This window comes from Aotus nancymaae, unplaced genomic scaffold (assembly GCF_030222135.1).
Source record: "Aotus nancymaae isolate 86718 unplaced genomic scaffold, 86718_ANA_hifiasm-v0.15.2.pri h1tg000025l, whole genome shotgun sequence".
Lineage (NCBI taxonomy): Eukaryota > Metazoa > Chordata > Mammalia > Primates > Aotidae > Aotus > Aotus nancymaae.
Window position 1 is genome coordinate 31,125,755 of NW_026988438.1, and position 27,251 is coordinate 31,153,005.

At 39.6% G+C, this 27,251-nt stretch overlaps 1 protein-coding gene and 1 pseudogene across 2 annotated transcripts in view; one reads left to right on the top strand and one right to left on the bottom strand.

Moving 5' to 3' along the window:
- Positions 1-6,154: 6,154 nt before the first annotated feature.
- Positions 6,155-27,251, top strand: part of CPVL (carboxypeptidase vitellogenic like) — a 196,547-nt gene continuing 175,450 nt past the window's right edge. Inside the window, exons 1-3 of one of the 2 annotated variants that reach the window (XM_021670137.2) lie at positions 6,155-6,931; positions 8,011-8,138; positions 21,255-21,323. In XM_021670137.2, the coding sequence (XP_021525812.2) occupies positions 6,929-6,931; positions 8,011-8,138; positions 21,255-21,323 (200 nt within the window). In that variant the 5' untranslated portion in view covers positions 6,155-6,928. The remainder of the gene's footprint in view (positions 6,932-8,010; positions 8,139-21,254; positions 21,324-27,251) is intronic. The other variant, XM_064380524.1, reaches the window with a different exon arrangement.
- LOC105713943 (myosin regulatory light polypeptide 9-like) lies at positions 23,257-23,788 on the bottom strand (annotated as a pseudogene).

Sequence of the window (27,251 nt, forward strand, 5' to 3'; positions counted from 1 at the left end):
CTGCAAATAACTAATCAACTGTGACCTGTTCTTCTAGGGGGAAATGTCTTATCTTCAACCTATGGTTTATATTTCTTGTCTCAAATTGTGCAGTGGGGTAACAGGTTTCATTATTCATCTCTGAAATTTCACAAAAGGATGACAGATTCTGTTTCTGCAGTTTGGATACTCATATTTGCCTTCATAGAGTTTTTAATGGCCCTGTGAGGCAGATTATTTTGATGTCCTAAATTGACAGGCGAAGGAACGGGGGGGGGGGGGGGGCGCTTGCTGTGAATATACTACCTGAAGGCCACCCTGTGCTGTACAGAAGAAGAAAAACGCTGAGACTCATGTTTTCCTGGGTCCTGGGGCCAGAGGAGGGATACAAGGCCAACAAACATGCTTTCTGAATAGAGATGTCCTGATGGACAGGCCCAGTCTTTCGGTAGATGAGCCGAAACTTTGACACCCATTGTTTTGAATAGCAAACAGAAAGCTCCAGGTTCAGAACTAAAATCTGAAAGCTGATTCATCATCTGGATTGATGAGGTCATAGCCAATGGAGAAAACTCAGCACGAATAATCATTCACTATCATACTTCTTAGATTCAGGAGCCTAAAGGCTGGCCGCTCCTTGCAAAAATGTTTAATATCAGTAAATTATCTATCAGGACATGCTGGAAATAAAATGCTGACACCCCTTTTTGGTAGGCTCAGGGACCTGTCTGTGGACCTTCTAAAGTATTTCTCCAAATGAAACAATGAAAAAGTTACCTATGTTATTCATTTATTGCCTTTATTCTAGGTAATACCTATTTGCCAGTGGAAAGGAGAATATTGGTGCTACATAAATCTTAAGTGTTTGGAAAGTAGAATTTTTAAAGACATTTCTACCTTTGTTCCTCAAATATTAAAAGACTTAGGGGATAAAAGGAGTTTTGTGGATAATGTGGTCTTAAGAATAAAAATTATTTTATTTTAACTTAGCTTTCACATGGCATTCAAAGCCTTCCAAACTTACCTTTCCAATCCAATCTCTGTTCCCCCCTTTCACAAATGCAACCCTCTTTCATTGTGGCCTATGCTCTTGGGCCTGGCAGTACTGGATTCTGTCATTCCTTCCTGCTTCCCATCCTACACACTATAAAGGTTCAACTAGAATGAACATTTTCTGGAAAGTCTTCCCTGATTGCCAAGCCAGAAAATAGCTCTTCTTCTGCTGAATTTCTCTAGTCCATCTACTATACCTCTCAACGGGCAGATCTTGTGCTCTGTCTTGTTTTAATGGTACTTTTCGTATATATTTCATGTCCCTAGTCCATTAATAGCGGGCCTGGCATGGTGGCTCATGCATGTAATCCCAGTGGCTCAATAAATTGAGGCGGGAGGATCCCTTGAGGCCAGGAGTTTAAGACCATCCTGATCAACATGGTGAGACCTCATCTCTAAAATCATTAAAAAAAAATTAGCCAGGTGTGGTGGTAAACCTGTAGTCCTAGCTACTCGGGAGGCTGACGGGGGAGAACTGCTTGAGTCCAGGAGTTCAAGGATGCAGTGAGCTGTAATGGGGGCAGGATCCTTGTTTGCCCAGCCCCTGTATTGTCACCATGCTTTGCATACAATAGTTGCTCAGTGGATGTTGTTCAGTAGTTCACTCATTGAATAAATGAGCAAGTTAAGGACATCTGTACATCTCTCCTATGCCAGTTACTTTCTACCTCAGTGGCTGTCACCACTGAGCTACAAGACAATGAGTAACACATCTGCAGCACAAAAAGAACTTGATACTCATGTAAGGATACTCCCTTTGCTGTGAACAAAAAAGACTGAAACGGTGAAACATAGGAATAAAATTTTGATGGAGTAAATATTTGCAATCCCCATCCCACCCTCCATCGCCAGCTGTTACAACTCACATGATTTATTGTTTGCAGGGTAGCTCTTATGGTGGTGTCATTTGTTTATTTTGTTTCACCATTCTTTTGAAGTTTAAAAGCAGACAAGAAAACACTGCAGGGTGAATGTGGCTGTCGCGGTAGGAGCTGTGCTCCCTCACTGCAGGCACTCTGGAGTGTTCCTTAGTGAAGGTCATCATTCCCTTTCCCCGTGCTAAACACAGAATGAAATACTGTATTTCTTACTTTCAAGATTAATCCAGTGGTCTGCATTCACAGGAGAATAGTGGGGCTATTTGTCAACTAGCTTTAAATATTTTATGGCAAATACTCTACCGTACCCTGAAAGTGGTCCTTTGGCCATCAATTTCTCAACATCAATATGCTCTTTTGCTGTAGTGAAAAATATTTTGCTCTGTAGTTTCAGCCCTATTTCAAATACAAAGACACCTAGTCCCGAGAAGGAGAACGCATTGGCTCCTCTGAGGCAGGCATCACTAGGGGCAGGAGCTGAGAAGCCCGCTGTTTCCTCCGCAGGTGCTCAGACTGCCCAGGACGGGCTGGTGGGCAGGCAGCTCAGACGCCGCAGGTAGCGGCCCTGCCTTTGAACAAAGAGGAGTCCACACCTGGGGTGCAGACAAAGGGAGGCCGCCTCTGCTACCCAATTCCCATTTCACAACGCCTGCTGCTGGGGACCCCTAGTGGCGGCACACGATGAAGGTACAGGTATTTCTGCATCGTCGTTCTCACTGAGCTGCAGGGGGGCCCAGGGGTATTGCCTTCGGTATCCACTTTGGCCACTTAGCTCGGGCGGATCAGACCGGCACGTGCAGACACTTAAGCCATGCCATCAGCTGCAGCCTCTTTGACTAGAAGAAGAGATGGGGGAGAAGGGGAGATATTTTCTTTCTGTTTGAAGACAAAAACTGGATAGCATTCAGAAACTCATTGAATATGTTTTCTCCTGCATGTTGCACCTTCTGGCTTTGTTCCCTGACATTTTAGATTACAAACATCTTTTCTGTCCTCCATGTCCTAAGAGAAATCTAGGATAAACTAAAATGAAGCCAGCTGCAAGCCTGCTCTGGGCAAAAGCATGGAGTGAGTTTGTTTTTCATGCCTTCTGGGTGGGGGGTTTCCTATGGCTTTATGCTCTTTTTCTATGAATATTTGCTTTCTTAATGGTATCCAGTATATTTATTCTCTGGTACCTGTTCATTTATTCAAGCATTCGTTAATTCATTCATTCATGTTGATTAAGCAAGCACTCATTATGTGCCAGGGAGTATAGGAGACCTGGGGAATAAAAGTATGAGGAGAGCTGGCAGGTGCTGTCACTCACACCTGTAATCCCAGGACTTTAGGAGGCCAAGGTGGGTGGATCACTTAAGGTCAGGAGTTCGAGACAAGGCTGACCAAAGTGGTGAAACCCTGTCTCTACTAAAAATATAAAAATTAGCCAGGCATGATGGTGGGTGCTTGTAATCTCAGCTACTTGGGAGGTTGAGACAGGAGAATTGCTTGAACCTGGAGGCAGAGGTTGCAGTGAGCCAAGATTGTGCCACTGCACTCCAGCCTGGGCAGAGCGAGACTCTGTCTCAAAAAAAAACCCAAAAATATGAAGAAAACTATATTCTTGCTATGGGGGATCCTACGAAACCTCCATGCCTTCCTGTGACATTTACATTTCAACTGGGACAAAGTTTTTAAAATAGCTATAGAAATGATCTCTATTTGGGAATTATGGGTATTATCCATGCTGGTGACGACTTTTTTTTCAGCAGTTTTGTTGTTGTTGTTATTGTTTTTAACAAAACGTCCAAAATCAAGCCTCAAAGCCTATTTCTAGACAGCTGGCATTTTCTCATCCACAGTTTTAGCTTGTCAGCCCAGAAAACCTAGCAGACACTGTACTCTGACGTTCTCTGTCTTCACTCCCCAAGAAAATCTGAATCAATATTTTCATTTCTTTCCCTGTAGCAGCTATATGTTCAATAACAAAACGGAAATCCTCTTTTTTTTTTTTTTAAGAAGGGGAAGTAAATGGGCATTGAAGGAAAGCTAACAGACACAGTATCTGAGCCAGTCTTCCGATACAGAAGACATATTTTAGCCTTTCAAAAATATTCCAGATGGTTTGTAAGACAAAGCATGAAAAAATGATTCCGGGGAAGTTTAATGTGTATCTATGGAGTCAAACAGACCCGAGCTTCAGTTTTAGCTCGTCATTTATTAGCTGTGTGACATTGAGCAAATTTTTTAATCTTATATTCTTGATCTTTAAAATGAGTGATGATCAAAGAAGTGAGATATATAATACAGTGTCTAAATCATAGAAGTCCATTTAGGAGTTCTAGGTGACCGCTGTTCCTTAGAGCAAAGCATAGGGTGCTCACATCTGCTTTCCTAATCTGTGAGAATTATGGTCTGATACAAAACTAATTTTCCTTTCTCCCTACCACCCCCATGTTACATCACCTCTATGAGAGTATATTAAAACATATGAGCCAAGCCTGGACTTTAAAGATAAATCTGAGTTGAAATCCTGATTTAGCTACAGACAGTTTGGTGACCTTGGACAAATCTTGGACATTTTCACATTCTCAGTCTCCTCAGCAGGTAAAAATGGAGATAATAATATGCATCATATTTATGTAAATGAATGTATGCCCAACAATAATGTTATTAGCACTCAATTATATTCTGCACAGCAGGTAATTTTTAACTGTGTTAATTCCTGGGGAGAGAGTGGATGTTGACAATACATCAGGACCTTTTTATTTTTATTTTTTGAGAGGGAGTCTAGTACTTGTTGTCCAGGCTGGAGTGCAATGGTGCTATCTCGGCTCATTGCAACGTCCACCTCCTGGGTTCAAGCGATTCCATGGCTTCCCAAGTAGCTAGGTGCCCACCACCACGCCTGGCTAATTTTTGTATTTTTAGTGGAGATGGCGTTTCACCATGTTGGCCAGGCTAGTCTCGAACTCCTGACCTCAGGTGATCTGCCCATCTTGGCCTCCCAAAGTGCTGGGATTGCAGGTGTGAGCCACTGCGCCTGGTCATACATCAGAATGTTTAGGAAGTAGCACGTATAATATAAAAGAGTACACTCAAGTTCTCTCTCTCTCAAGTTCTCTCTCTCTCTCTCTCCCCCCCTCTCTCTCTCTCACACACACACACACACACACACACACACACACACGCTCAATCACTAAATGATAATGTCTTACATTTGGACATGTCCCTGCCCAGTCTCCTTGGATAGGGAACCTGGTAGAATTTCAAAGTAGATTTCAGTAAGAGTATAGACAAATTACTTAAGCTGTCTGCCAGATTTGGCCCCTATAAGATGAAGGACTGGAAACCAACATTTGATGACTACTACTACGCTGCTGCATCTATTATGACCACTTCCACCACGTTTTCTGCCATTAGTGATATAGAAAAGTCACTCTCCGTAAGTAATCATTTTCTACGTGCCAGGACCGTGCTGAGCACTTTGTATACATTATTATATGCCCATAACAATCCTGAAGTGAGAATTGTTATCTTCGTCTTCCATTTGGGGAAACTGAGGCTAGAAAACAATATACTATCTTAATTAAAATGCTCAACAACTCTAGGTGTAGGTATTATCATCCCTGCTTTTTTTTGTTTAAGAAAACAAAAAATTAGAGAGGGTAAGTAAGTTGTTAAGGTTACAGGCATTGATATGAACCCACCTTTGGCTGATTTATTCCAATACACACTAAAAAAAAAAAAACCAACAACTTACCCTTAGTTTTTATTTTAAATTTTGGTCTGCTATTATTGTAAGTATTTTCCTGTTTCAGACTTTAGTCAGGTGAGAAATCTTTAAAATACATGTTCTTTGCTTGAATACTCATGTTTTTATTTTTCTCCTTCCTTCCTTTCTTCCAGCCTTCCTTCCTTCCTTCCTTCCTCCCTCCCTCCCTACCTCCCTTTCTCCCTTTCTTCCTTTTTTCTTTTGCTTTCATCTCTGTTGCCCAGGCTGGAATAGAGTGATACAATCACAGCTCACTGCTGCAGCCTTGACCTCCTGAGCTCAGTTGATCCTCCCTCCTCAGCCCTACAAGCAGCTGGGACTACAGGCACATGGATACTTTTTTACATTTTTAGTGGAGCCAGGGTTTTGCAATGTTGTCCAGGCTGGTCTCAGACTCCTGGGCCTAAGTAATCTATTCAGCTTGGCCTCCCAAAGTGCTGGTACAAGCGTGAGCCACTGTGCATGGCCTACTTACGTTTTTCAATTTGAACCTAGGATGATACTGTCATTTTTCTTTGCCTAAAACGTAAACTTTGGGGCAGTGCAGGCTCTGGGGAACTCATAGGACTTGCGCTCCTGACCCCAAGGGCCCTGGCAGGGACAGGCATAGTATAGGGAGACTAAGAAGCCATTTGCCTGAGTACAAGGATTTCAAGGTATCAACATTATTCTCTAATCAAAAACTCCATCCTGTTCAACTTCCAGTTGCTCAAAGTTCCATATTATAACTTTTACTTCTTAAACTTACTCAAATACAGTGAACATCTGTTATAGTTTGGTCCTCTCTGGGGAACTGAAGGAATTAAATAAAATAACAATTTTCACATGGGTGAGTTTCCCTATCCCCAAAAGCTGAATTTAATTTCGAGGGGGGACCAACACATAGGACAGGGCTATGCAACCTTTAATATAGCCACATACTGGTCTTGCTAAAATGCAGATTCACATTCAGCAGTTCTGGGGCAGCCCCTGCATTTCTAACAAGCTTGAAGGTGATGCGAATAATAAGGGTCCTAGGGTGACGGTTTGCAACTCGGGGTATCCATGAGAATCACTCAGAAGGCTTTTAGAAATCTCAGCGCCCAGATCACACCCCAGAATAAGCAAATCAGAATCTGAGAGTGGTGGAAGGTAGAACCCAAACAGCAGCCTTTTCTTTGTTTTTAATTCCCAGGTGATTTTGGTGTGCTGCTAAGGTTTGGAGGCTTGATAAGAGAGATGGGATTCAGAGAATAGATTATACTCTCAAAGAGGTTGGCTGGAAATGGTAAGAGCTAATGTTCCTCCGTGATTTTGTCAGGATTGCCTCTGGTCATGAAGGAAAAAGAGGGAATCAAATTCTTATCAAGATCATGTAGCCACAGACATCATGATATGAGAAAATAGATTAGAATCTAACATCAGCATGAAAATTTCTCAATCAATGTGGGGCAATTCTTCAAATCTTTGTTTATGTTATGATCTTTAAAATATACTTCTCAACAAATAAACAGAAACCATAGGCACTTACTTTAGAGTCACTCCCACAAGAACAGCCAGCTGTCAGTGAGGCAGATGTTTTCCAGCAAATCCACTCTATCATTTCTCAATCATAAAGAAGATTAGAAATGGGATTTTCAGCTCAGATGGGGTTGAAAGGTGATGTTTATGCCTGAGAAATACTTCACACCACAGCTAGAAAAATTGCTTTGGAGAAAAAAAAAATCTCACAACTTCTTATGTGTTCTGAATATATGAAAATAAAACCCTCAACTTGGACAGAAAGACATGGTATCGCAGACAAATGCACTTACCAACCACTCTCAACGGTGGCAGCAGCAGAGAGGCAAAAGCATTTTAGCTGATTCTTTATACCCCAAAATTTTTGTCCTCATTCACACAAACTCCCATTCCTCAGGGCTGACATTGAAGTGGTGAAAAATTAAATGTTGACAGTGGTCAACTCAGGTGTGATGGTTAATTTTATGCATCAACTTGATTGGGCTACGGGGCGCCCAGGTATGAGGTCAAACATCATTTCTGGGTGTCTCTGTGAGTTTTTGGATGAAGTTAACATTTAAATCAGCACATTGAGTAAAGCAAATTGTCCCCCATTATGTAGATGGGCCCCATCAATTCAGTTGAAGGCCTGAAGGAAACAAAAAGGCTGACCCTCACTTGGGAGTAATGGCCAAGTGAGGCCATCCCATTGCTGGCCTCCCATTGCTGTATTCATTTGTATCTAACTGATTCCTAGGGAGATTAACTTTCTGCTTATGTCTACTAGTCATTTGTATTTCTTCTATTTTCCTTTCAGAAGGAAACTCTTCCTTTGGACTAGATCATCAGCTTTTTTTCTGCCTTCAGATTCAGACTGAAACACTGGCTCCTCCTGGGGTTCTAACCTGCTGTCTTGACAGGAACTATACCATCAGCTCTCCTGGGTCTCTCACATGCCATCTCATCCTGCAGATCTGGGACTCACTCCATAATCGGTGAGCCAATTGCATATACTAAATCTCTCTTATCTGTATATCTCATACAGTCATATATTTTTTCATATAAATATATATCTATGAGATATATAGATGTATGAGATATGAGATATACCATATATAATATTCCTAAATATATCTATCATACATATCCACTATATATCATATATGTAGATTGTATATATATCTCCTATATATATTTCTTCTATAAATGTCTCCTCTATTCATCTCAATATATCACCTATATACATTTCTTCTATAAATATCTTTTCTATCCATCTATCTATCTGTCATCTAATCTATCTGTATCTCCTATGCAGTTAGTAGTCCTTTGGTATCCATGGGAGATTAGATCCAAAACCCTGACTCAGAGATCAAAATCTGCACATGCTCAAGTGTCTTATATAAAATAGTGTAGTATTTGCATATAACCTATGCATAGACTCCTGTATACTTGGAATCATCTCTGGATTACTTATAATACCTATACTACGTAGATGCTATGTAACTCATTGTTATACTTCATTGTTTTTTATTTGTATTATTTTTAACTGTTATATTGTAATTTTTATTGTCTTTTCTAATATTTTTGGTTGGTTGAATGCATGCATGTAGAACCTACAAATATGGAGAACTGACTTCATATGTATCTCCTATTATATGTATATCTACTCTACATATATCATATATCCTATACATATATCTTCCATATATCTCTCTCTGTTGGTTCTCTTTCTCTAGAGAATGCCACCAATTCAGCACTTAAAAAATTCCAGGCCGGCAGGGCACGGTGGCTCACACTTTGGGAGGCTGAGGCAGGTGGATCACAAGGTCAGGAGTTCAAGACCAGCCTGGCCAAGATAGTGAAACTCTATCTCTACTGAAAATACCAGTTAGCTAGGCATGGTGGCGGGTGCCTGTAATTCCAGCTACTCCGGAGGCCGAGGCAGAGAATTACTTGCACCCGGTAGGCAGAGGTTGCAGTGAGCCGAGATCACATGGCTGCGTTCCAGCCTGGGTGACAGAGCGATACTTCATCTAAAAAAAAAAAAAAATCTGGCCCAGGAGTGGTGGCTCACGCTTTTAATCCCAGCATTTTGGAAGGCCGAGACAGGCAGACCACTTGAGGCCAGAAGTTTGAGCAGCCTGGCCAACATGGAAAAACTGTCTCTACTAAAAATACAAAAGTTAGCCAGGTGTGGTGGCACACACTTGTAAACCCAGCTACTCAGGAGGCTGAGGCATCAGAATTGTTTGAACCCAAGAGACAGAAGTTGCGGTGAGCTGAAATCACACCATGGCACTCCAGTCTGGGTAACAGAGCAAGACCTGTCCCCCGTCCCCCCAAAAAACAGAGAGAAAAGTGCTATGTTTTCCAGTTTTCTTTCTACCTGTCTCTCTCATACGATGGGAAGATTCTGGAGGGCAGCGATGGTGCTTTGATGTTTTCATATATTCCTTCTCTAACCCAAGAATCTTTCCTATAATAGAATTTCAAAAATGTAGAATCCAGCTCAGCATTTATCTTTGTTCTGGATTCTCAGGCCATTTAAAGGCAGCAGGCTGTCCTGATTTTCCACATGAAAGGGCAGAAACGGGATTAACACAATAGGATGCTGTCTCTCTTCTCTTCTACTGTGTCCAAGGAATTTAATTTCCTATAAGCTTACCTCCAATTCTCCTTGGGACAGTCGTATTCAAGAACCTTAATGCTTCAGACCCTCTTGTGACATTAAAGCTTTTACTGCTGAATGCTAATAATCTTGAGGAACATTGGGTTTACTCAATTTGTGGTCTTAAGCATGAGTGTATGTAATTGTGCAGACAAAATATTTGAACGCTGAACTGCTATTTTAAAGTTTTGATCCAAATGTGTGATAATGGATAAAAATACTGTAGGAGGTTTAACGTGGGTAATACAGACTAAACTTGTCACGTAGTTAAATAGGATGATCTGGCAGGACTTCTGAAAATGTCTGAAGAACATTACAACTTTCTATGTTTTCATTTTGATCTGGGTCACCATATACCTATTCTGCTATACTCTATGCGTCATGCCACAATGACGAGCTTTTGTTTTTTAATGCTGCTTATCATCTTATTTCATTACTGGTAGGAGGAACACTATTAGATTAATACAACTCTTCTAAGGCATTGAATAGAAAGACTCCACCACTGCTAAGCTTCCTCTGCACTCCTATTTTTCAAAGTCTGTCATTACCTTCTCTTCTGTAGCGCCTCCTGTCACCGGGAGTTCAGCTCATTTGCATACGTATTTGCAGGTTTTCATTAAGAGGAAGACGGCACAATGATTAATGAGTATTCGTTCTCATTTTGCAAAAGGAATATTGTCTTTTTAAAAAATATTCCATCTTTCAGAGCACTGAAAGAAATAGTCATAATTTAAGTAAGAAAAAGTTATTTACAGCATTTATGTTATTTAAGATGTTTTTCTTATAAAGTAATTCATGCTTACTGTAGACATGTTAGAGGCAAGAAAGAGATAAGTAAAACAAAAAAAGAAATCGTCTATCTTCCCTCCACCACGAATAAATACCTTAGTACTTCCCCCCGCCTTGGGAATTAGCACTTTAGCAGCCTAATTTTTGCACTTTACATTACATAGCAATATGAACATTCATGTGGAAAAACTTTGTTAGGACTTGTATAAAAAATGTCTGCTTTGGAATGTTAAGATTATTAGTGTCTACTTTATTTAGTTTTTCTAGATTGTGTAATTTTTAAAATGAGTACATTTTACTTTTCTAGTTGGAGGCAATAATAGAGCTATTTTCCTTTCAGAATGAACTTGTATGATTATTTCCTGTGTCATTATAGGTTCCTAATGTGACTTTAAATGGCAATATAAAATTCCTTCCTATTAATCTACAATAATTTATGTTGTTATTCCTCCATTGATTGGAATTTAGGTTGTTTCTCAGTTTTTTCCTTTTTGTGGATTACTTTTGGGCAAACATCTTTGCACATAAATCCATATGTGCCTTTCTGTTTATTTTCTTAGGCTTGCTTGCTGTAAGTTGAACACGTCAATGGCAGGGCCACTAGCTGTACAACCCTAGGAGCACCAAACACAGTGTATTCTATATAAATGTTGCTGCCAGGAGCCCCAATTCAAACTACAATGTGTAATGCCCGCTGGAGTAGAACAATGGCTGAAGCCTTGGTCAAAGGCTATGAAAATGTTGAAAGCACTAGATAAAGATTACCAAGCTGCCTTCTGAAAAAATTGTCTGAATTTATATTCATTCCAGAACTTACTACATGTATCAAAATAGAGAATTAGAATATATTTTAAAATGCAAATTCTCTAAGAAAAAATGGCCTCCCATTGCTGTATTCATTTGTATCTAACTGATTCCTAGGGAGATTAACTTTCTGCTTATGTCTACTAGTCATTTGTATTTCTTCTTTTGCAAACTGCCTATTCATATCTTTTGGCAAAATAACAGTAAGTACTGAGTCCTGGTAATTGCACCAAAAGTTGTTCATGTATGATCTTACTTACTCTTTTCAATTACACTGCAAGCAGTCATGTTTATTATATCTGTATTACGAATTAGAACTCTAAGAAGTATATTGATGATACAGATCTTGTCCAACATCACACAGAATGTGACAGAGCCTGGATTTAAACCCTGCTCTAATTCCAGAGCCTGAGCTCTTAAACATTGGACTATAGTGCCCCTTAATTAGTGTGTTAGTGTTCTTCTTATTAGTTTGTAATAACTGTTTACATAGTAATTATAAACCTTTGGTCAAATTTGTGGCAAAAGTATTTTTATTGGCTTATGATTTGCCTTAATTTGATTTATACAGATTTAAGTCATTTTTATATCAATTTAGATGGCTTCTTTGTACATTAATGCTATTGGCACTTTATCACATTTTAAAAATATTTCAAATTGGATTCACAATATTATTAAAATGTTTGATGTGAAATATTTTCCTTTCTAATAAAAAAACTATTGGGGAACAGATTGACTTTGGAATATTAAGAATGAAACACATGTAAGCATATTATGTGAATATTTAGAAATGAAATAATCTACATCACTGATGAAAGGACATCCTATTTCTCATTGGTATTGCCACTGTCTGCAGGGAAATATAATCATTTGAAAATACAAGACAAATAACAAAAGATCAATTGAATGCCTAGCAATGTAAGTTATCTTAATGCTTTCAAAATAAGACAGTGATTAGATTGTTTGTAATACTTAAGTTGATTTGCTTGCAATAATACATAAATCCTCACATGCACTAACTCAGTTTTGCAAAGTGTAAGAAAAAAATGAACCTAATAGATGCTATATAGCCCCTCCGCAAATGTCCAGTTCTTACCTGTGCTTTGCATTGATATAAAATAGAATAGGTATTAAGTATTTTGTAATTTGGGAAATAAAAAACCTGGTAATTATTGATGGTCCCTCTACTTAGAAAGGGAGAGTATTTATTTACATTTATCAGAGTAATTCTATTTGGCAAAGGATATATATCAAAATAGTCATTGTGTTACTAACATCTGCCTTGTCCTTGCTTATGTATGAGACTTAGGTTAAGTGTAAGAATCTTTCCTTCTCACTCCATAAAGAATTTGTGTTGAGTTTGGGTTCCTGGCTTTTCTAGCATCTGAGAGTGGTCAAAACATTCTCAGACTGCAGAACTTCAGCCTGAGTTTCTGTGCAGAGCATGCAGGAGTCTTCTCTCCAACAAGGCTGACTGAGGAAGGCCGACACTGCATGGGAGGGAAGGCAGAACTGATCTAGCAGGGAGTGAAGGGGGCAGACTTCCTCATGTCTTGGGAGTGGGTGGGGTGGTTCTTAAGGATGGCATCCCATGCCCACCCTCATGCAGTACAGTGTGAGGGGAGGGAGCCTTCTGAAGTGTTCTCGAAGGATGGCAGCATGGCCTAACACAAATAAGCCTTACACCAAAGCTTGGCAAAAAAAAATGAAAGGGCTGTTTTCAAAGGGTTTGTGAGGACTGTAAGTATGTCAGCACAATATTGGAGGATCACCTCCTGTTTCATGACCCCAGGAGAGATTCTGGGTCCTCTATAATACTAAGGAGGCAGGAGACCTCAAAACCATGACTGAGGAGGTACAAATGCTTGTTAGCTCTGATAGGTGAGGTCCTACCTGGACTATAATGCACCCTTAACTAGTGTGTTAGTGTTCTTTTTATTTGTTTGTAGTAACTCTTTACATAGTAATTAACCTTTGATTGGTCAAATTTGTGGCAAAGGTATTTTTATTGGCTGATTATTTGCCTTAATTTGATATATCATAGGGATTTAAGTCATTGTTCAAATCAATGTAGGTTGCTAATTCCACTCCAAGTTGTGAAATTAATTAATGCCCAACAGTCATTCAACAAATAAGAACTGAGCCCCCACTGTGATCCAGGCATAAGTATAGACCCTGAGAATATAACAATAAACAAAGTCCTTGCCCTCAAGAGGCACAGACAATGAGCTGTTTCTTTTAAAGGATAACTTCAAATGCTGAAAAATAAATGTTCAGATGAACATAAAACAGCATGCTCAGTCAACGTCTCTCTGAGGATGTGACATTTCAGCAGAGACCAGATCTTGCAGGTCTGGAGGAGGGAGCAGCAGATCCAAAGGCCTGAGTCAGACACAAGCTGGGCGTGCTGGAGGAACAGGAAGGCAGCCAGTGGAGCCGGAGCCAAAGGAATGTAACGCGCAGAGGAAGACCAGGTCAGAGGCTGAGTAGATGTCAGATCCTAGCAGCCACATGGGGCATAGTGGAGACTTTCTGTTTATTTCTAGACAACAATGGGAAGCCACAGGAGCTTTTAGGAATGGGATGACATGCTCTAATTCACACTGAAAAGATCACTCTGGCCGCTGTGGGAAAGGATAGTAAGTAGAGCAAGGTGCATGGTGGCTATGTGACTATTCCAGTGTTTTCGAAGAAAGGAAAGCCTGATGGTGTGGACAGAGGATAGTAGCAGTGGAGATGGCAAGACACCATCAGGCTCAGGGTAGAGTCTGACAACACTTGCTGAGGATGGAATATGAGGCATGAGACAAAGAATCATCAAGGTGACTCCTAGGATTTTGGCTGAGCAGTTAAACGGTTGGTGGTGCCACTTGCTGTATTGATGAAGGCTTGGGTAGGGGGGTACTTTGTGTGGGGATGAACCAAAGGTTGTGTTTGGGACATACAAAGTTTGAGGCACCTATGAAAAGTCTAAGGAGATGTCAAGTAGCAGGGCTTGGAGAGAGGTCTGGGTTGGAAAAAAAGATTCTGGTTATAAAGTGAATCAATGAAGGAATAGGTAGGTGGGAGCGTAATAGGTAGGTGTTTAGAAGAAAAGAGGGTTGAGGGTATAGAAGGAGAAGTGGATGGATGATTGCGCAGATGGATGGATGGATGGACAGAAGGATAAATAGGTGATATTAATAGATGGGCAGATAAACAGATGGAAGAAGGAAAAGAGAGAGAGAAAAAATGAGGGGACAGAGAAAAAACATTAAATTAAAAAAAGAAAAAGGGTCAAGCACAGTGGCTCATGCCAGTAATCCCAGCACTTTGGAAGGCCAAGGCAGGCAGATGACTTGAGGTCAGGAGTTTGAGACCAGCCTAGCCAACATGATTAAACCCATCTTCGCTAAAAATACAAAAATTAGCCCAGCATAGTGGTGTGCACCTACAATCCCAGGTACTCAGGAAATTGAGGCAGGGGAATCACTTGGACCCAGGAGGCAGAGATTACAGTGAGCAGAGATAGCACCACTGCACTCCAGCCTGGACTACAGAGGGAAACCCTTGTCTAAAAAAAATAAAAGAAAGAAAGAAAGAAAAGAAAAAGATCGGCTATATGAGTATAAATTATTATTATTATTATTATTTTTTTTTTTTGAGAAGGAGTTTCGCTCTTGTTACCCAGGCTGGAGTGCAATGGCGCGATCTCGGCTCACCACAACCTCCGCCTCCTGGGTTCAGGCAATTCTCCTACCTCAGCCTCCTGAGTAGCTGGGATTACAGGCAAGCGCCACCATGCCTAGCTAATTTTTTGTATTTTTAGGAGAGACGGGGTTTCACCATGTTGACCAGGATGGTCTTGATCTCTTGATCTCGTGATCCACCCACCTCAGCCTCCCAAAGTGCTGGGATTACAGGCGTAAGCCACCGTGCCCGACCCGAGTATAAATTATTTTAAACAACCTGAAGATTAGAAAGAAATAAGTTTCCCAGTGAATACAATTTTTTTTAGTGTCTCTGTGCTAGAAGACAATGTTGATTAAACTAAAAATATTCAGTTTTAGGGAGATAATTATTTTACATTCTATATATTCTCCCCTTTCTTGCTTTCTTTTGAATTAAATGATTTTTTTTTCATTTTCTCTGTATTTATTTAGAAGTTATAAACACTGTTTCCATTCATTTAGAAGTTACCCTAGGCATTTTAACATATAAGCTAACCAAGCCTAATGTTTATTTATATCCTTACCATTCTGACCAACGATCAAAGAGCAGTGAGGCTGCTTAACCTTTCATTCCTGGCTTCCTGTTCATATGCTCTTCTTCCTAGTATTTTAACTCAATCTCACTTTTTAAACACCAGAAATTAGCCATTATTACTGTGGTTTTATACTGTCAATGTTAATTTAGGTTTAAACAGCAGTTTCCTATTTTCTTAGCTCAAAATTCTTCCTCGTATGTTAGATCTTTCTTCTGTATTCTTTTTTCTTCCTAAAAAATAACCTTTTAAAGCTTCTTTATAAGGGTGTCTTAGTAGTAACCCCTTTCAATTTTTGTCTATAAATGTCTTACTTTGTCTTTCCTTTGGAATCGAAGTTAGATTTGTATAGGATTCAAGCTACAGTTAATTTCCTTCAGCAATTTGAAGAGATTATTCCATTGTGTTCTGACATGCTTTCTTGCCAATAAGAAGTTCACTATTAATCTAGTTATTGTTTCTTTTTGGCATTTGTTTTTCTTTTTCCTCTCTGTTTGGGGGAATCTGAAGCTTTTTTACAGTGTATCTGAATGTCACTTTATTTTTATTTATCTTGCTCAGGACCTATTGGCCTTCTTGAATCTAAGAGTTACGACTTCTCTTCTGGGTTTTTGTAGTCAGAGTAAATAAATAGTCATAGTCTTTTTTTTTCAATTATGGGAAATAGCGATGATCTCTTTGAATATTGCTTAATGTGTCCCAAAATGTGAGTGAACTAGACATATGTTAGACTTTCTCACTCAATACTTCCTAGCCCTTCTTTCATATTTTTCAGTTTTTTTCCCCCCTCCGCTGCTTGGGTAACTTACTTTCTACTATACTTCTTCCTGCTGGCCATCTATCAGTTTATCTGTATTAGTCTGTTCTCGTGCTGCTAATAAAGACATACTCAAGACTGGGTAATTGATAAAGGACAGAGGAAAAATTGACTTGCAGTTCCATAAGGCTGGGGAGGCCTCACAATCATGGCAGAAGAGCAAGGAATGTCTTACATGGCAGCAGGCAAGAGAGAAAATGAGAGCCAAGTGAAAGGGGAAATGACTTATAAAATCATCCGACCTCAACTGAACATGGTGACTCATGCCTGTAATCTCAGCACTTTGAGAGGCCAAGGCAGACAGATCACCTGAGGTCAGGAGTTTGAGACCAGCCTGGCCAATATGGTTTAACACCTTTTCTACTGAAAATACAAAAAATTAGCCAGGTGTGGTGGCACGTGCCTGTAATCTCAGCTACTGGGGAGGCTGAGGCAGGAGAATCACTTGAACTTGGGAGCAGAGTTTGCAGTGAGCCAAGATTGCACCACTGCACTCCAACCTGGGTGACAGAGAGAGCCCCTGTCTCTGAATAAATAAATAACAACAAAAAAAAAATCGTCAGATCTTGTGAGACTTACTGCCATGAGAACAGTATGGGGGAACCACCCCAAAGATTTAATTATCTCCTACTGCATCCCTCCCACAACATGTGGGAATTTTGGGAGCTACAATTCAAGATGAGATTTGAGTGGGGACACAGCCAAACCATATCACTATCTCATCGGCTGCTTATCAACCAAAATGAATACAATTTTTATATTTTTCATTTATAGAATTTTGTTTGGTTATTTTGTGTCTCTCTTCTAGCTTCTTGTTCCTCTAGCTCTCTATCTCTCTCAAAATTCTTTAATCATTGTGCTGAGTGTTTTCTTTCTGCCCCTTCCAAATCTACTCTCTACCATGTTCCATCTTGGTCTATGCTCCCCTGGCTAATCAGCTGAGCAACCTGTCCCATGTCTGGACAGGTTCCTGCCCCTCTGGGAGGAGAAGCAGACCTTGGCTGTCCACTGGTGTAGCCTCCAGGCCTCAAAGAGCTTTACTGTCTCTCCTCAGGGGCAGATGGCTTTTGCTTCTATCCTTTTCCCAGAAGCAGATCTCTGCCTGAATACCAAGATTTGGAAAGACAGGATTGCTGGCCGCCCTGCAGAAGCAGAGGACTTTGCTTCTCAAGGGCTTGCTGGTTCTTCCTGACAGCTTAATTAAGGCTTTAGCTCCCATGAGAGGAGCATCAAGGTGTCGGGGCCGCCACTTCTTCCCACGTCCTGTGCCACTAAATGGGGGCTCTCTCCAGCCTTTTGCCCTGCCTCAGTCTTCCTCAAAAGCACCCCCTCTTCCCCATGGAGACTGTGGAGAGAAGCTTGGGAGTGTGTGTGAACTCTGTGTCTGGGCCTCCCAGTTATTCTAAATTAATACGAGATATGAGTGCATACTCAGTCTTTAGAAATTCTTTTTGAGACAGTCTCCCTATGTCACCCAGGTTCGAGTGCAGTGGCGTGATCTCAGCTCACTGCAGCCTCCACCTCCTGGGTCCAAGTGATTCTAGTACCTCAGCCCCCCAAGTAGCTGGGATTGCAGGCACTAAGCACCGCACACAACTACTTTTTTTGGGGGCAGGTAGAGACAGAGTTTCACCATGTTGGCCAGGCTGGTCACCTGACCTCAAGTGATCTGCCCACCTCAGCCTCCCAAAGTAAGGAATTCATTATCTTGTCAAAAATATTTCTTATTACTCACTCCATGGCCTCCTCCTCTTGCTCCCATACTCTGCCAAAGGTGCAACAATTCCGTATCCTGACTCATTAGAGATGCTTTTTATCCTTTGAAGTTCACTTTCCTGGTTGCCTGTGACCTCAAGTCTCTGAAGCGTTTAAGGAAATAGAGTTATAATATTGTACACTGTTCAGCATTTTCTTGTTGTTAGGATGGGGATGACGTTCTCTCATAGCTTTCTACATCCCAAGAAGGAGCAGAAATACTCATGTATTATTAATAGCACCACCTTTCACCTCACAAGCACTCTAGGTTGGAGGATAAATTCTATGGCTGCAGAAGGTTAGGCCCCCACCAGAGGCTACCAGCTCCTGGCAGATGCATTCAGGGCAATGCCAAATGCAGGGCTCTTTTTCTCTGGGTTCCTTCTTAGCTTTCTGGCCTTAGAAGATTTTCTTGACTTTCCTGTAAGCTTAGGTGCACATTTTTAAAAATGTTTTTTTAAAAAACTATCTTATCCAGAATTTTTTTTTTTTTTTTTTTTTTTTTTGATACAGTCTCACTCCGTCGCCCAGGCTGGAGTGCAGTGGTGTGATCTCAGCTCACTGCAACCTCTGCCTCCCCGGTTCAAGTGATTCACCTGCCTCCTCTTCCTCCTGAGTAGCTGGGATTACAGGCACTGGCCACCACACCCAGCTAATTTTTGTATTTTTAGTACAGACGGGGTTTCACCATGTTGGCCAGGCTGATCTCAAACTCCTGACCTCAGGTGATCTACCTGCCTTGGCCTCCCAAAGTGCTGGGATTACAGGTGTGAGCCACCGCACCTGGCCTTATCCAACATTTTTAAGTGGCAGAAAAGCGTCTCCAGATATCTAGTGAGTCATATAGCTAGAAACAAAAGTTGAAAAACATGTTTTATAATATTAAAATGTTAAGGTTTTACTTCTTTCCTTATTAACATTAATGATTCTTGAAATCATTGGTCAGATGACTGTCAAAAACAATGGTTAATGTAAAATTAATATTTAAAAAATACAATCTGTTAATGTCAAAGATGGTCTTTACTAAGCTTTTCTTAAACACTCTAAAAATTCAATTTATCTGGAGGGTGTTAACATGAATAATTTAAAATTCATTTCCCAACTGCAAGGGAAATCAAATTGATTCTAATGGTTTTCCTGAGTCCAAAGGCTTGGTTATTTTTCATAATTTTTTTGGATAATAAATGGGTGGCAACATGATGATAGATGAGACAGAGATTATTGTTACAGCCTGTTAAGGAAACTTTAGACACTGATGCTATCATAACCAAGGTGAGCCTAGGTGTAGAAGTTGCAGCGTTCCTGGAGCAGAAAGATGATCAACTGGATGCGACCAATCAACTAACAGAAATCAGCTCTGATGCCCACAGCAGCCATGCTGCTGAGAACTCGGTGGGCTGGATGCTGGAGAGGAGTTGGTGCTGTTTCAATCATTTACAGGAAGGCCCCATAAAAGGACTGAATCATTGCAGGATGGAAACCTAGATACCTGGGTTCCCTCTAGGTGGCAATGTATTCCAAGCATATAAACGTGATCCCGCTGACCCTACATCTGATTTGGCCCATCTGGTTGACTATGCGGCTGTCTCCACCATTCCATGAGTTTCTTCCCCTGTGTACCACCCACTGCACCCCATGTTGAGCACTCTGTTGAGGAGAACAATTATTTGAGATCCGGCTAGATTGTTCTTTGAAGTCAAGCATATGGGAATTGGGGGCTTCCCTCCAAATCAGCTTTTTTTTTTTTTTTTTTTTTTGAGATGGAGTTTCACTCTTGTTGCCCAGGCTGGAGTGCAATGGCATGATCTTGGCTCACTGCCACATCCGCCTCCCAGTTTCAAGCGATTCTCCTTCCTCAGCCTGCTTAGTAACTGTGATTACAGGCATTTAACAGCATGCCCTGCTAATTTTGTATTTTTAGCAGAGACGGGGATTCTCCATGTTGGTGAGGCTGGTCTTGAACTCCTGACCTCAGGTGATGCGCCCATGTTGGCCTGCCAAAGTGCTGGGATTACAGGCGTGAGCCACCACACCCAGCCAACCCAAATCAGCTCTTAAGTCCATTAGCAGGAACTGTTTGTGAGGGCATGCTTGAAAGCTTCAGCCACAACAATTTCATTCCTTTAAAAGTGATGGATTCGATCATGTTAGATGGATTTTATAGGCATGTGTTATATTATGGAAAAATGAAAATGCATTCTCTGGAGACACACTGGTAGATTTCTAATTACGTCATATGCTTGGATTCAGCCCACAGCAACTGTTATGCTCTGAATTGTTCATCTCGGGACAGGTATTTAGTTTGTGGAATTTAATAGGGCCCCTTAAGTTTCTAGAGTTTGTCTTTCCGGTCCACAAGTGAAAGAAGGGTTAAAAGTCTCTAACCTTAAACTCTGTACACAGAAGGCCCTTGATAAAAAGCCCAGGGCTGAATTGAAGAGGATTCTGGGTAGATTCCTCTCCCTCTGGGATCCCCACCCTATTCGTTTACTTGAAAGTGTGGTGGTTCTTCTAACGAGCTCAGCTTTAGGGCTCTGAACTGGCTAATGCTGTGGTTTATTCCATTACAAATTATGTTGGTTTATATCCCCACAGAATCACCAAGCCCAATTTACAGGTTGTTCTTTTTTATAGACCTGTGAAATCCCCTGGGTGCTCCAAAGAGCTCTGGGGTTTCTGGGTACGTAAGCAATGATAGGGCTCTGCAGGCAAGAGTCAGAACTGAGGGGGAAACCGGCAGTTCATTATGCCCAGCACCTTCCATCTTGATTGACACATCTCAGAAACAGTCGTTCTGAAATGAATCAGCTGAGTCATAGAGCAGTACAAGTGATATGGTTTGGCTGTGTCCTCACAAAAATCTCGTCTTGAATTCCCATGTGTTGTGGGAGGGACCCCGTGGGAGGTAACTGAATCATGGGGGCAGGACTTTTCCATGCTGTTCTCATGATAGTGAGTAAGTCTCACAAAATCTGAAGGTTACTATAAGAGGAGGTTTTCTTACACAAGCTCTCTTTACCTCCCGCCATCCACAGAAGGTGTGACTTGCTCCTCCTTGCCTTCCGCCATGATTGTGAGCCCCCCTCCCCCAGCCATATGGAACTGTAAGTCCAATTAAACCTCTTTGTAGATTGTTTTGTAAACCAGTCTGGGGTATGTCTTTATCAGCAGTGTAAAAACAGACTAATACAGTAAGTCATTTTTGCCTGAGATTCGATATTACAGAAAGTCACACAGAAAAGTTCCATGGAGTTTAGAAATAAAAATTCTAGAGGACATACATTTGTCATGCAATGGTTGGTTTTTCTTCAAAATATTGAGTGAATGTACAAAACCCATTTTAAACTAAGGACATGTACAAATTACTTAAATTAGTCCCCAAATGAACAACTGGAGAAAATATGAATAATGGGGGAAAATCTAACATGCGCAATATGCAAAATTAATTAAAGAAAGGGCAAATCTTTGGCATCAAATGGAACAAATGTTTTATTAGAGGTATAGATAAAAGGAACACTCACGTGAAGGGAAGCATATTAAAATCTTGTGTTTGAAGATTCACTGTTCCCTAGAGTTGCTCTGGTAATTAAGATTAGCATGAAATTTGTCAGATATTAAAACAAAAGAAGAGTTTCATCAGTATCACTAGCAATCTATTGTTAAACATAAAGTAGCCAAGGAAGCACCTTAGGACCAAGTTTAAGAGCTCAGAGAATCCTCTTCCACCCCATAGGATTCCTGGCAGTTTACCTCTGGAGAATGGGCTTCTGCTAGAAGTCTGGGAGCACTGGCTCTGTCAAGAAGGCCAAATACAAGGATCAAAAGGATGCACAGGCATGGTGCTCACACCTGGAACTCCAAAGCTTTAGGAAGCAGAGGCAGGAGGATTGTTTGAGCCCAGGAGTTCAAGTCTGCAATGAGCTATGATGGCACCACTGCACCCCAGCCTGAGCAATGGAGCAGTAGCCTGTATATATATATGCAGGTTATATATACATATATATGCATATATACGTATATATGCATATATATGTATATATGTATATATGCATATACACATATATATATACGTATATGCGTATATATATATGTATATGTATATACACATATATATTGTATATATATACATATATGTATATATATGCATCTATACATGTGTGTGTGTGTGTGTGTGTATGTGTATGCAGGTATTAACCTATATAACACACACACACACACACACATAGGTATATGTGTCTCTTATCCCTGCCAGGTAGCATTGGAATAAAGGTGTGAAGATCTATAGGCACACCAGCTCTGACTAAGCAAACAGTGGTCAGAAAGGAGGAAGTAGCTTTTCTGGATCAAGTGTGTCAAGCAGGCCCTAAGAAGAAATGACAGAGCTGCACATGATGGCAGCCATACATAGGACATGAAAGGGCAGAAGCCAAAGGAGCACAGGTGGGGAAAGCCAGTGGTTCTGTTTTGGTCTTTTCAGCTGCTGTAGAAAGTAAAAAGTTCCTCTTCAAAGTTTCCCTTCTTGTTAAAGAATAATAATAATAAATATTAGAAATAATAGTTTCTTTTAAAGACTTTCTTCAAAGCCTTCTTCCTTTTTGCTTGTAACTCTCTGTTAAGCCCTATCCTATGTAGCTGTTAGATATAAGGGAATAAATGCATTCTATGTCCTTGTACTTTAATCAAGATATTTGTGGTGGACATGCTCACAGGCACATAGTACATTCTATGTCCTTATACTTTTTTATCATCAAGTTTAATTATGGTTCAGAAAAAAATTGAGTGATTAACTTTCTCTGAAAAAATATATTGACTCTCTATAGACTGAAGTTATGGGGGGAGGGGCTATATTCTATTCTGAAAATGATATTAATAGAAAGTCCTGTTTCCAGTCTTAGTATAAAGATACATGTGCCAAAAATGTCTGAGAATAAATACAACAGGAAATGCAAAAGCTGTAAAGCTAAGGGCATGCAAGAGAAAATCTCAGAAATACCCAAAGTGGCAATAAGGAGCATGTGGCTAGAATTTGAAGTTCTTTCAGTCATCTTTGTCTTTTGCTCCATGTTTCAGGATGCATGTGAACTCGATGTAATTGAAATTCACCTTTTGTTTGACAGGTGCTTCTCTGTACAGCTCATCCACTTCCTCATTCATAAACTGATCCTCATTCATAAACCGAGCTCTCTGTCAGCAGCTCTCTCAGGTAATCTTCCTGAATAGTGTCAGTTGCTTCTTCATCAAAGCAAGCAAAAACATTTCTGATGACATCTTCAGGATCTGTGCCATTTAACTTCTCACCAAACATGGTGAGGAATATGGTGAAATTGATGGGGGCTGGAGCCTCATTCATCATGGCATCCAGATAGTCAGGAGTTGGATTCTTCCACAATGAAGCAAGCATATCATGCAAATCTTCCTTGTTAATGAAACCATCTCTGTTCTGATGAATCACGTTAAAGTCCTCTTTGAAATCCTGAATCCGTGACTGGTCAAACATAGCAAACACATTGGATGTTGTGTGCTGGAGGTTCTTCTTGGTGGTCTTGGTCTTTGCTCTTTTGCTTGACATGGTGATGGTTAAATCCTGGCACAGCTACGAGAATCTGAGCACCTCAGTGAGCCCCTCACTGCCACTATCACCACCCTGCTGCCCAGAGCTATGTCCTTGTGCTTTAACCAAGATGTTTATGTTACTACTTTTCTAAGTCCTTTCACAAGCGACTTCCTCTCCCTACCTTATTTTGATTTCCTCTTTTCCTTTTGTTCTCCATTGCCTTTACCTATTCAGAAAAGTTTTAAGTTGTCAGCCAATCGGGTTTAGTTTTAGATTGTGAGATCTGGCTCCAACCAACGGAGATCAGACACAGCATTAAGGACCCAATATGTAAGGAATAAATATGTCTGCCTTTCCTTTGTTCATTGTACTCTCATGGCAAGATGGCTGATAAGCAGTACCCTTTCTGTAGAAAGTAAAATTGCCTTGCTGAGAAAACTTTTTGTCTGAATTCTAATTTTTCCTTGCAGTACTAGGAACAAGCATTCTGTCTCTAACAGCTACTCTTCAATGCACTGTCAGCTACTTAATCTTTCTTTTCCCTTGTTTAAGTGAAAGTTAATATAACAATAACAAAACAGTTGTATTTATTTTTAATTAACATAACAATATTGTATATAGACATTTATGTAAAGATAAGATAGTATAGAAATCACTAGTGGTATGTTTTTAAAAATAACAATTAAAATGGTGTGTTTAGAGAGGTATGAAAATGGAATTGTTAAACTCTAAAAGACGGAGCACACACTGTATGTGAATGCCTTAGAAGAAGCAACTCAATAAAATGATATATTTTAAGGGACTGAATAATTGAATGTTCTTCCCAGAATCTTCTATAATGGTAATATCAGTTTAGTGCATTTATTCATAGTACAACCATGTATTTTGAGTTACATGTCTTTCAAAAACATTACTGAACATACAATGCATAGACTACCTAGAATAAGTATGAAAGAAAGAAAACTGAAATGAATAAAACAGGGAAAATTCCATGTTTTATTCCATGTGAGATAAATTTCTTATATAGCCATTAGAATTGCCTATGAAAATCAAGCCACAATTTGAGTTCATTTTCCTCATGATATCCGAATAACCACCAGAACTTTCACTATCAGATGGAGTTTATTATGCATTTACTTCTGAATCACATTGGGCTGGATATTACTTAAACCATGGTGAATAGAAATAGAAGCTTATAGATTAAATGGATAGTGGTAAACACACATATGTAAAAATTATGCACACATAATACATACTTACTAGTACATGTCTAAGCAACATGAGTGCATGTAAAACTAATTTATTTCTAGTGTTTTAAGCATAATACAATGGAAAAATAGTTTTTAAGTGTGTTTAGTCATCTGATTAGCTGAGACACAAACTCTCCCTGGAAGCCTACAGCTGAGGTTTGAGGGGGAAGAGGGAAAGCCTTCAGTCTATACAGGTTGGGGGATTGGAACAGAGACACTTACATAACACTGGGCCTCCAAATCACAAAGAGTTTTTATCTTTAGAGATACATAGATGAAACTATATACTGTCTGGCATTTTCTTCAAAATAATCTGAGGATGGGAGGAATGGGCAGAGATTACAGATGCAAAAAGATTGACTATGAGTCCATAATTATAGAAGTTGGGTACGGCTACATGGAGGCTTATTATAATATTCTCTCCACTTTTGTATGCTCAAAATTTTCTAAGATAAAAAGTTTTGTTTAAGAACTATTAAAAGAAAAACCATATACTGTATAATGGAATTGAAACAAAACTAACAAAAGGTGAGAATCCAGAATGTCTACAGAACTTCTATAAATCAGTAAGAGAAAGACAAACCCATTGAAAGATGGCTTAAATAAATAAATAAACCAGCATTTTACTAAATAAAAAATGGCCAGACAAAACATAAGAAAAAATGTGCAGTCTCTTTAGCAAGCAGGAAAAAGCAAGTTAAAACCACAATGAAATATTCTGTATGTCATCATATGCTAGGTAATACTGTTGCCACTAACACTCAAGAATCATCTCAACAAAATTTTACTTCTCACTCACATTAAGGGTCCATTTAGGAACTGAGGTCAGTCATCTGTTTAGTATGGTCACTCATGTTCCCAGGGTTACACGACAGTCACCTACGATGTTGTAGGCCTCCTTGCCAGAGGGAAGGAGACTATGGAGGTGTTTGCATCAGCAATTAATTGCTCCAGCTAGGGATTGGCACACGTTCCTTCACAATTCAGTACAAGTCAAAACAAACGCACTCACCACATGGATTTAGGAAGTGCAATTCCTTCTACCATGTGCTTGGAAGCAGGGATAACTGGAAATGTTTGGGGAAAACAAATGACTTTCATAGATGCCAGTTTTTTCTATCAGACTGGCAAATCTATATAGTCTGACAAAACCAAATTTTGGTGAAGATGTAGAGCAACAGAAACACTTAAACACTTTTGACTGAAGAGTAAATTGGTACAAGTACTTCAGAAAACAATTTAGTGTTATTTAGTAAAGTTGAAAATGCATACAGTTTTCAACTCAGCAATATCATCTAAGATATATAGCTTAGAAAGACTTTTGCATATGTGCACCAAAGACATATTCAAATATGGTCATAGAAGTACTGTTTATACTAGTGAAATCAAACAAGCAAAAAGAAAAACTGGAAATAGCTCTCACGTCCTCAAATAGTAGATAATTTGTTGAATATTTATTTAATGAAGTACCATTTAGGATAGAATATGGATGAACAGATACATGTTTATTTGGTTGAATTTCAGAAATATATTGAGTGAAACAAGCCTAAAATTATTTTATTTGACAAAGTTCTAAAAATGTTAAAATTAATATATTATTTTAGGATTGCATACCTAGGCAAAAATAAATAAATAAAAGTTAGTTTAACACAAAATTCAAGATAGTGACCACCTTTGAGTGGATGGAGGCAGGGATGTGATCAGGGACAGATTTAAGGTATTGATAATATTCTTTTTGTTAAGTTGTTTATAGTTGTAAACATTGTTCATTTTGTTATCATTCTTTAACTTGTACATATATAATGTAAGTATTCTATGCCTGCAAAAAAGCATGGAAATATATCTTATATTGTGGAGAAAAATCGATCAATGAAAACAGAACAAAAATGGCCCAGATAATAAAACTAGTAGTCAAGGACATTAAAAGAGCTATTGTAAATATATTTCAAATGTTCAAGAAGGTAGAGTAAATAGAAAAACAAAAATAGAGAATATCATTGGAATAAAAAACTGCTTTTTTGAGATCAATGACTGATAAACCTTTAGCTGGATTCATCAAGAAAAAATAGAAGTGATACAAATTATTAATTATAGAAATGAGAGAGGGGATACCAATACAGAAGTTGTAGGTATTAAAAGTATAAGAAACTATTACAACCAACTATTTTGGCAAGATATTTGACAACTTAGATAAAATGGACAAATTCTTTGAAAGAAACCGTCTTCCA